This window comes from Microchirus variegatus (assembly GCF_963457635.1).
Source record: "Microchirus variegatus genome assembly, chromosome: 15".
NCBI lineage: Eukaryota > Metazoa > Chordata > Actinopteri > Pleuronectiformes > Soleidae > Microchirus > Microchirus variegatus.
In genome coordinates, this window is record NC_139816.1 from 6,280,877 (window position 1) to 6,292,620 (window position 11,744).

Sequence of the window (11,744 nt, forward strand, 5' to 3'; positions counted from 1 at the left end):
ACAGTTCACAGAGTGGAGAAATGTTGTTGTTTTTAACTTTTAATGGTAAAATTGCTTATTTTTGCTAAATTATGAAAAACTATTAAGATGAATAAATAACAGAATATGGAGACCTCTTCTCTGCTTGCACTCTGTTCAAAGCAATAAATAAGTTACTCCCACATTAAATAAAGACATTGTTTTCGGAAAACAATTTTTACCTTTTTATTTTCCTTGTTTAAGGAAAGGAAAATAAACAAAAAAAAAAGTCTAGCAGTTGAATTAAACCAGAGTAAAAACATAAAACAGCTGAAAAGAACATATAAAATACAAATTTTAAACACATATAGGGTTGAATATAATGGAAATGGACATGATTAAAGCCATAAACAGTCTAATGTTGTACTGAGAACATTAACAGCATTGTATAAAATACTGTAAATGTGTAAATATTTGGTGATGGGGATAAAGTAGTCGTATAAATTGAGTTGTGTGTAATAGGAACGGGGTATAGGTATCTGATGTGTGGTTCTGGTACATTTATGACTATCAAGAAAAATGCATATTCTTTAACTTTTCTATGCATTTTAGAGCAGGTGCAATATTCATGTTCACTATATGTACATTTTTCAAGTTGTATGCCATGTTGCAGGTGTTGCTCAAGAAAATAAAAGCCCATTTGGTTGATTTAAAGACGATTTAGAGGCCCAGATTAGATCAATGTGTGTGTGATCAGCTGTTGCCTATGAGAGGAGGATTAAACCATCTCAGTGTGTGTGTGTGTGTTACATGCCTTAATGCACCCTTTGTGTGACTGACTGCTCTTCCAATTTCACGCCTGCCAGTCTAAAAAAGTGAACATGTCCAAAGTGACGGGTCCATGTGGATCAGCAGCAGTGCTGCAGCACAGGTAGCAACAGGTTTGTTCATTATGTTTGACATTCACCAGTGGAAGTAGCACAGGAGCAGTGATGATGCTGCACCGTGCATACTAAACAGGAGCTGCTGTTTGTGTCTTTTTGTGTTCCACTTTCCCAGAGAAGGAAAAAAAAAAAAAACTTACCGAGAGAAACTCCAGAGTGCCAACATAATCCCGCTCAGTCTTTAAAAGTTCGTTGAGGACGCACACTCGTAATCGCAGCTGCTTCTCCAGGTCCTTCCCGCTTTCAGCCCGGTGCTCCCCTCTGCTCTCCTCCGTCATTGTGACTAAACCAACTTTTTAATTTCCTTCGTCAAAAAGTTTCACATCACTCCACGGTAGGCTTCACTGGTGCGGGTTAAAAAACAAAACAAACAAACAAAAAAGTTTGCAGCATGGTCCAAAGTAAGTGAAGGAGAGAGGAAGGAACCGGTGCTCACTCACTGGAAGTCCGAACCAAACAACAACAACAAAAACAACACAAAATGATAGATTAAAAACCGCCGGAAATGGAAAAAAATACTCTTTAAAATGAAGTTGAAACTAGCATGGAAGTTAAATAACAGTGTTAGGACGTGTCTCCACAGAGCGGAGGACTGCACTGTGGTTCATAAACTGTCTCCATGTGACTCCAAAAGTCTTCATCCCTAATCCTGCCTCCCTGGTGCCTTTAATGTGGAGAGAGAGAGTGAGCGCTGTCAAGTCAGCGCGAGTGTGTACGGCGGCTTCCGGTTGAGCCTGTCAAAATAAAAGAGCTGCAACAGGTTTGGCGGAAAAACACAAACATGATACTTTTTTCATTTCTTAAAATTATATGTAAATATTATTAAAAAATACATTCAAATCACCACTTCAAACAATAAAAATTAAAATACAGGATTTGTATTTCCTTTACCCTCTTAACCTGAAAAAAAACACATTGTTATTACATATATTTTGTTATTTTATGCAGCTTGACACTGTTAAATCATAAGCAATAGATATATTTGTACCAGAGGTGAAAAAAGTAATGAAATATTAAATTACTTTAGTAATAGTAAAAGTACTGCTCTAAAAACGTACTCAAGTTAAATTTAAGTTATTAATTATCTTTTAATTAGGTTGGGGTTCTTTCTTGTGTCGTGCAAAAAGGACAAGGGGACACAAATCTCACATTTATTGTTTTTAATTTAAAGGCAAACCTTTACAAATTAAACTGCTGACAAAATAAAATATGTAAACACATAATGTCTCAGTCAACACGGGTCAAAGGTCACAACTGTCACTCACTCAAGGACCTTAATTAACACAAATTCACCTGTCCCCATCATTCACCTTTGCATGATTTTTATTTTTTTTAGTACAGTAAAGCGAGTAAATGTAATTGATGACTTTTTTACCTACCTCCATGTTGACTCATCAGATCACAAACCTGACTGTGATGATATAAAACCCACATTACTGTTTATCAAAAGCAGAGGCAGCAGATCATCCTGGACTTCACTGTGACTCCATGTCTCATCATTTCCCTCTGTTTTCACGTTAAACTGAGATAAATGAAAAGCTCCTCCTTTGACACCACTGCAGAGTGTTAGTGTGTTAGCTCACTTTCCCTCTGCCTTCTCTCTCCTCCACAGAAAACACAGCACAGTGTGAGTTCATCCGAGTGAAGAACTGGAGTCATAAAAGCTCAGCTTCCATCATTAAACGTCTAATGAGCCTCATCACTAATATACTGTTTGTCACTTAATGATTCATTTATGTCACATTAAAGACACACAGCTCACACTGTTTGGTTCCCTGAATGTTACCTTTTAGTTGTGGGAATGTTCCCTGAAGGTTCCTCCCTGAGCTTCTCCTGTGGTTGATATGGAAAGTTTTCCTAATGTTAGTTTTTGGTTGCACATTCAATTCCCAGAACATTACTTTTCTCACAACCTTCATGGAACTTTTAGAGAACCTTCTCTTTCGGTTCCCAGAACATTCCCCTAACGTTCCGTTTGTCACAACCTTCATACAACCTTTAGAGAACCTTCCCTAAAGGTTCCCAGAATGTTACTTTCTCACAACCTTCGTACAACCTTAAGAGAACCTTCTTTAAAGGTTCCCAGAATGTTACTTTCTCACAACCTTCATTCAACCTTAAGAGAATGCTCTCTTTAGTTCCCAAAGTTACTTTTATACAACCTTCATACAACCTTTAGAGAACGTTCTCTTTTGGTTCCCAGAACGTTCCCCTAAAGTTACTTTTATACAACCTGCATACAACCTTTAAAGAACGTTCCCAGAGCGTTCCCCTAACGTTACTTTGTCACAACCTTCATACAACCGTTAGAGAACATTCCCTTTTCGTTCCCCTAACGTTACTTTGTCACAACCTTCATACAACCTTTCGAGAACATTCTCTTTTGGTTCCAAGAAAGTTCCCTTTGTCTCAACCTTCATACAACCTTAAGAGAACCTTCTCTAAAGGAGTACTGCACATAATAACTGCATGAGTGTGTCCTTTATGACATGTTGTCAAATTAGCCTTTTTGATTTAATCAGATTTTTCCTAGTGAACATTTCAGCTTCTTGCTTAAGAAACGTCCTCTGTTATCTACTCACGCACCATTCGCAGAGCACGTGGTGAATAATATTTTTTACTTCAATAGACGTGCGGGCAAGATGACAATTTCACAACAAAAAGTGAACGTCAATGACAGAATGATTCATGTGTGGATCTGCACTGCAACACTGCTTCTCTCATAATGAACAACTCTCTGAATTAGATTTGTGTGCTATAGTTTTCCTCTCTGGCTGAGCTTTTCAAAGATTTTCAAAGATTTTTACAGTTGTGTGGTGATCTGTGTGGGTTTCAAACCCCCTCAATGTTCCTCTCTCTTCAGTGATACAGAGCCACCACTACATCTGTTGTTTTTACGCTGCTATAATGACCAAATATAGTGATTTCTCAAACTCTTTTATTAGAATAAAAGCTTCTTCAGGCTAAACTGGACAGGCCGTGACCAACAGGACATTAACTGGGCTTATAACTGGAAGGTTTCTGGTTCAATCCAAACAAGGGTCAGGGTTATCCCTATATAGCCCTTCTATTTAATGAGTCGTGTATAAAGTACCTTAACCCTTTAAGGTACTACTCAACCATTTGGTCGACCACACTTTAAGTCACTATATCTGATTAAAAAATGCATCAAGCTGAACTCACTAACACTTAATGTGACTTGTTCTGAATGTTGTACCTTAAAGGGTTGAAGGAATACTTGAGTAAAAGTACAAATATGTTACTAGAAAATTACATTGGTAGGAGTTGAAGTCACTTTTTTTGCAAAATTACTTCAATTTTATGACATTTACTGTACTTAAAAAGTCATTTTCTGATATAAAATGTACTAAAGTGAGGAGTTAGGATCGAGCCATGGTGGCTAAGTGGTAGGACTGGAACTGGAAGGCTGTGGGTTCAAATCCTGGTTCTGCTAGTCTAATAATGTGTCCTTGAGCAATGTTGCAGTGTGTGAATGGCTGAAAACTGTAGTGTAAAGCAGCTCTATATAAATACAGACCATAATACCAACTCTTCTTCTAATTTTATGAAATGTAGTGGAAGTGAAGTGGTTTTAAATATAAATAACAAAGTAAAGTACCAATACGTGATACATGTGAATGACAGCAGCATCGTACCTTTCTTAAAACTAGAGTGGAACCCTAATTAATTAATTAATGTCTTGGTCACTATTTCATATGCTGTTAAACAAAAGGTCTATTATGTTAATTCAAGACATGCTTGAGCATAATAACACGCATGTGTCGTATGAGTTAAACCCGTTTAAAACTTGCTAACACAACTTTAAATCACATCGTTTCATTCCAAATGCCAAAGATCACAGGATTTGAGAGACATGAACGTTTTAATGTACTGTACGTAATTCACATTGGGGACGTTTGATTTGAGAAAATTAACTTTCCTTTGAAAATTAATTTAGCGTTCAGCCTCCTCACTTTGAGGGCGGCTCACGCTGACTCACTGCTGTCACGCCGCAGTGAACAGAGCCGTCGTTAACGTTATGAGGAGCAGCTGTTTTAACCATGGCAGATTGTGCCTCGTCTCATCTTCAGTGAGCTGCTAATATACAAACTGTGTGCAGTCACAATCAAATCCATGGCTTACACTACGGTTAATGGACTTTTTTAATTTGGGTTAGGGAGGTTCTCATGTGGACTAAACCAAGATTTATGCACATCCAAAAAAGTGATTATTGTTTTTATTTGCGTCAATTTCCAGCTGTTTTGAGTTGTAATTAAGACTGTAGTGATGCTAGGGCCGTTTTACACCTGTTTTTCTGGGACGTTGCTATCATGGTAAATCATGTTATTTTCGGCCTGCGAAAGGAGTTTTGAAATGGAAAAATAGTCTAGTTTTCAGGATCATGTTTAAACTTTGTCTTATAAAAGCTTACTTTACACAGTACTGAGCTACACAAACAACATTTTTTAGACCATAATGAATACAATTTAAGACCCATTTCAAATCCATACTGACAAAAAATTACAAAAGACATGAAGGAAAATTGGAGCCAGAAATCGTTGAACTTGCATTTTCAGCTTAGCTGTGGGCTTTCATGAAGTTTTCTCCGCTGATATGCTAATGGTTAATGCACCGCGGCGCGCGCACATAGCACACTAGCTAGTGGTGCTGGATAAATTCTCACCGGGGAACACAGGTGGCCTACTTTAGTTCCGTGTTGTAGTTGTGTTATCGCATCCTCAAAAACAGAAACATTTCAAAGCGAGACTGAAGTTTATGCAAGTTTTAAATATAGGTAACGTTAATAGATTTTTAAGACCACTATGGCTCAATTTGGCACCGCAATTTTTTATATGAGAAAAATTACTTTTTTCATACTTAAGTACAGTAAATGTCATTATACTTTAAGACTTTTACTTAAGTCATACTAAAAAAGAGTGACTTCAACTTCTACCAAAGTCATTTTCTGGTGAGATACTACTTTTTTTGGGGGTACTTTTACTCAATTAGCCCTTTGACGACTTTATAAAAATCTGGTATTAGGTGCAAAAAATTTACAAAGGTTAGGGTTAGGGATAAGGGTTAGGGTTAATTTTTCAGGTTGAGTTAAGGGTAAATCTTAAGGTTATGTACTCAGTTGTGATGGTTAAAGTTTGGGTAAGGGAGTCCTCACTAAGACATAAAAACATGTTTTTTGTGTGTGTAGGGTATACATTCTCAGCTTATTCAGGTAAAGGAAGGCTCATTTTAAGTAAACATTTCTTACATGGCATTTCTGAAGTACAATCTTGGTCAGTTTCCTCTAGTTTTCCACTCGTTTTAACAAACAAAAAAATAGAAATAAATGTGAGACTATCTGGCTGTGTGTAGAACATCTGCATCACACTCAAGAACGTTCCATTTCACCAGCCATAAAAGGAGGATTAAATGAACCATTTGCAGGCTCAAATAATCATTCACGGATTAAATATGGATTCAGTTATCTCCATTCTGCAGTTTAAGCATGCACGCTCGTGTCGTTTGACCTCTTAATGTCGTGCATGCAGCACATTTCTGGAGTCTGTTTGAGCACATTCGCCTCATTCAAGAGAGGAAAAGAATGTAAGTGATGACAAGTGCAGAAATTTATCAGCACCAGAGGGAGTCTTTATTTTATGGAGCTGTTTTACGTCTCAATTACAGGTTAGTGTCAGTTTTGTGAGGGGAGATGAGGACACGGCTCCCCCACGGTGAGTATATCTTGACATTGGGCACACTCTGGTGGTTAGATGTGGTACTGCACGCTGTGGTGGCTGGTTTCCACAGTGCTGTTTCCTTTGCTGCCACCAGAGAGCAGTGTTGTTTCAATGAACTGGAATCAAAATCATGTCTGCGTGAAACAGAGCCTCATAATAAATACATTTATATGTTGACAAACCATAACCAGGCCAGGGTCCCAGACATTTAGAATCCTTGTGTGAAAGTGTGATTATGTCTGCGCTAAATCAACGTCTTTATGGTTTTATATGAGTTGTTACAGCGCAGGTAAATTTCCAGGCCCTTAACATTTTATTGCCCATGACTTTGGTCTTTGGAATTAACGTCTATTATTTGTGGTTTGAGTGCTGCCAGGAAGCGAAGGGCTGTGGAAAACAACGGTCAGAGCACTTAACATCAAACACCAGCGGGTTATAACTTTATTAATCTGCACAGATTGTGGATATGTGTATGTATATGTACATTATATCACCTTATCTGTGAAGATTCTCAGTCATTCAGAAATTGCAGTGGGAATAAAACACAATAACTCCTTATATGGGCATCCTGGGGGTGTGTGTGTGTTTATAGTTTACATATTCGTCTTCTTATGTGGAGTCGAGTCAAAGTTATGATTAATTTTTTATCGCATTTTTAGTCATTATATAAAATAGCAGTAATTGTTGCAGAAGTCACAAAATTAGACTGTTTTTCTTGTCTTTTTGTTCATAAAAACGAGTCAACTTTGAACTGTGACGTGTTTAACCAAATTTCACAAATTCAATGATTTGAAACATTTTGAGTACTTTCTGCTCAGGTGTGTTTCCATAGTTGGTGAAAATGTTGTTTTTTTCCAATCAGATTGTCTATAGGTTGTGCTGAATAAAGGATATAGGACACTCTATATTGCACATTCTTATATCCTCTGTATACTGTACGTTTTATGGTAATGGAAAAATTCAAGTAGAAATCCTCTTCTACTGTACTGATCCTTTATAATCTGCTCATAATCAGAATAACTTTATTAATCCCTGTGGATAAATTGCTTTATTACTGTATGGGTCAACAAAGACTAAAGAGGAGGAAGTAAATAAGTAATAGTCTCGAGGCAAAGGTTAATATACAGTAATATATATTTTAATCATTTATTTACATACGTAAGCAGAGTAAAAACATGAATCAGTTTAAAAGAATATAGCCGGATTTATTCTTGTGTTGTACTGAGAATATTAAGAATATAGCTAGCTACGTAAGTTAGTTAACAAATTAGACGTCTAGCCAAGCCTTTTTATTTATACTAGCTGGCTAACTCAAAATGTACCTGGCTATTTTAGCTAGCAAAAACGACATATATCGAGCGATCTCACAATTTTAATTAGCTAACTACCTAAGCTACCTAACTTTTAGCTTTTTTTAAATGATCTACCTATTTTCTCTTGCTAGCAAAGTAGACCTCTTTCTATCTAAGCGAGTCAGCTATCTATGCTATGTAAGCTAACTGGACTTTATCTAGCCATCAGCGACTGAAAAATAATGAAATAATGAGTGAGCTAGAAAACTAGACATTTATGAAAGCTGGTCAGCTATCTGTGCTAACTAGCTATGTAAGCTAGATAGCAAATTAGACATCTATCCAAGCTTTTTAAGTTTATCTCCCTATTTATGTTAGCTGGCTAACTCAACATGTATCTGGCTATTTTAGCTAGCAAACTCGACATCTATCGAGCAATCTCACTTTTCTAACTAGCTAACTATCTGAGCTAGATACCTTTTAGCTTTTTGAAATGATCTACCTAATTTCTCTTTCTCACAAACTAGACATATTTCTATCTAAACTAGTCAGCTATCTATGCTATGTAAGCTAACCAGACTAGACTAGACTAACTTTAAATAGCCATCAGTGACAGAAAAGTAATGAAAGAATGAGCGAGCTTGCAAACTAGAAATAAATGAAAGCTGGTCAGCTATCTGTGCTAGCTAGCTATGTTAGCTTGTGGCTCATGGCGATGATGGATGATCATTGACAGGTTGATTTCCAGCTGGACAACTGTTGAGTAAACCTCAAACACCATGTTGTTGAGTCTAAACTCCCTCAACTCCTTCATCCATTGTGAGAGTGACATTGGTCCACTCAGTCCAGATTCAGCACCATCTTTATTTATCCCCCACTGCTAACCTCTTTCACTTCTCCTCTCAGGGTCAGAAGGTCACGGATGTGCCGACATCACAAAGAGGTGCAGTTTGTTGCCCTCATGGCCACCACGAGCAGTGCGAGGCTCGCTCTCACTATGTGCTCGTCAAAGGGTTCATTCACTCAGACCTCAGTCGGGGAACCTGGTAAATTACTGGCCCCTCTGTGCCATTCAACAGTGTTCCACTTAGCTCTGAAAAAAAACATGGCTGCTTCTTCACCTTCACCCACACACACCATAGCCCCAGAGAGTTCCCGTGTGTTAAGAACAACACCGAGGACGACCACACTGACTCCCAGAGCAGCGGCGGCCGCCGTGCCCGACACACAACAAATGACCACGTTGACGTCACCGCCTGGTACATGTGAGCGTTTTCACTCTGCCCGCAAACCCGTGAACATGATACACATGGAACTCCCAGCCAATCATTTTTTTATGAATATGCTTCTTGTGTGCAGCTCTGCTCAAAAACACTTTCGGTTTATATGTTGTTTTAAGAAGATTTCCCAGCACATTTCATTTTTAGTTTTGACGAAAGAGGTGGAGTTTTAAGGACATTTAAAGCCTATGGTTTAACTTATTAAATCCACAGGCTTTTAAAAGTTAAAAAAAATAATGAAATAATGAGCTAGCTAGCAAACAAAACATTTATGAAAGCTGGTCGGCTATCTGTGCTAGCTAGCTATGTAAGCTAGATAGAAAATTAGATGTCTATCTAAGCTTTTTAAATGTATCTCCCTATTTATTCTAGCTTGCTAACTCAACATGTATCTGGCTATTTTAGCTAGCAAACTCGACATCTATCGAGCAATCTCACTTTTCTAACTAGCTAACTATCTAAGCTAGATACCGTTTAGCTTTTTAAAATGATCTACCTATTTTCTCTTGCTAGCAAACTAGACATCTTTCTATCTAAGCTAATCAACTATCTATGCTATGTAAGCTAACTGGACTTTATCTAGCCATCAGCGACAGAAAAATAATGAGCGAGCTAGCAAACTAGACATTTATGAAAGCAGGTCGGCTATCTGTGCTAGCTAGCTATGTAAGCTAGATAGCAAATTAGACGTCTATCCAAGCTTTTTAAGTGTATCTCCCTATTTATTCTAGCTGGCTAACACCAACAGCTCACACTAAGTCTTTAACGCAGTGTGAGCTGTTGGTGTTGTGCAGAACTGTTGTTTTCTACATTTCTTATAGCCTTGTGTTTTACGTAATGTTATACAGCACTTAAAAGATGGGCAACTGTGTTGTTTTAAAATGTGGTCTATAACTAAAGTGGATTGGTTGGATTGTGTTAACTGTGGCAGGAGGAGTTGCCGCTACCTCGTGAAATGGTGAGTCGTGTCCTAATAAAGTAAACTAACTTGCTTTGAGTCAAAAAACTGAAGTAATGTAAGCTGCCCCTCCTCTTTGCATGTTTACAAAAGAGACAACATACAGTAATGACCACTAAGTGTTGTTACGTGGTGTTTTATGGCGCTGTAATTTCAGATTCAGGGTGTGTTTGGGGTCTGCTGCGCAGTAATTGGGTGGAAAACAGGTGGCGCGCTGTTGACACTGGAGAGAGAAGCATGAGAAAAATGTGCTGCCGCTGGTCAATCACAAAAGGAAAAAGGGCTGGCAGTCGACTTAGACGTTTAATCGCGGTGTTTGAGGGGCCGATAAGTCCAGGATCAAACATAGGAACAGTGAGCCTGGAATAACAGGGAGGGGGCACGGAAAAGCTCCACAGAGGGATTCCTGGTGGAGTCAGGCCAAGGCACTGACAGAAGTGGCAGCTTGTTATCTCACTGGCAGTGGCTTTAGGGTCGGCCTATGGAGATATAAGGTAAGGATTCAGTGAATGAACAAACAATACTCTCACTGTCTCGCTGTGTTGTTATTTTCTTTTTAATCCACCAAAGCCACACATTCCTGGCTTTATAAATACCTGTGTACTTATGCACACATGTACTACCAGTACATACTTTTTGTTGTTTTCTTCATGTTTTTGTTGTCACTGGATCGGACAGATAAAAAAAATGTAAGATCTGATACAATCCAGAAGTCCTATAGTATGTTGCACGATTTACTCTGCACAGACGGTAAAAAGGATCCTAAAGAGAATGGTTGTATGGGGGTTGTAGAGATGCTAACATTAGAGGAACATTCTGGGAAGCCATAGAGAACGTTCTCTAAAGGTTGTATGGAGGTTGTAGAGAAGTTAACGTTAGAGGAACAATCTGGGAAGCCATAGAGAACGTTCTCTAAAGGTTGTACGGCGGTTGTAGAGATGTTAACGTCAGAGGAACATTCTGGGAAGCCAAAGAGAACGTTCTCTAAAGGTTGTATGGAGGTTGTAGAGAAGTGAACATTAGAGGAACATTCTGGGAAGCCATAGAGAACATTCTCTAAAGGTTGTAGAGAAGTTAACGTTAGAGGAACATTCTGGGAAGCCATAGAGAACGTTCTCTAAAGGTTGTACGGCGGTTGTAGAGATGTTAACGTTAGAGGAACATTCTGGGAAGCCATAGAGAACGTTCTCTAAAGGTTGTATGGGGGTTGTAGAGAAGTTAAGGTTACGGGAACGTTCTGGGAACCTTTAGAGAACGTTCTCTAACGGCTGCATGAAGGTTGTGACAAAGTAACATTAGAGGAACGTTCTGGGAACCAAAAGAAAACATTCTCTAAAGGTTGAGAGAAAGTAACGTTCTGGGATCCAAAAATGTGCAACCAAAAACTAACGTTAGGGGACCGTTAAGTAAACTTTCCATATCAACCAAAGAAGAACCTAGGGGGGAACCTTCCTGCATCCAAAAGGTTACGTTCCCAGAACGTTCTGGGAACCAAATGTCTTCTCCTTCTATGTGTCATCAAGTTGATGTTCGTGAAGTTTAAGCATCAGGTTAACTTTAACTTCTAAATTCAACCA

The 11,744-nt window shown here is 38.4% G+C and overlaps 1 protein-coding gene across 3 annotated transcripts in view; it reads right to left on the reverse strand.

Annotated features, from left to right (window-relative positions):
• prex2 (phosphatidylinositol-3,4,5-trisphosphate-dependent Rac exchange factor 2) overlaps positions 1-1,180 on the reverse strand; it is a gene marked incomplete at its 5' end in the record, with an annotated part of 93,782 nt that extends 92,602 nt beyond the window's left edge. For all 3 annotated transcript variants that reach the window (XM_083901571.1, XM_083901572.1, XM_083901570.1), the window contains one exon: positions 1,043-1,180. In XM_083901571.1, coding sequence (XP_083757697.1) covers positions 1,043-1,180 — 138 coding nt within the window. The remainder of the gene's footprint in view (positions 1-1,042) is intronic.
• Positions 1,181-11,744: the final 10,564 nt, after the last annotated feature.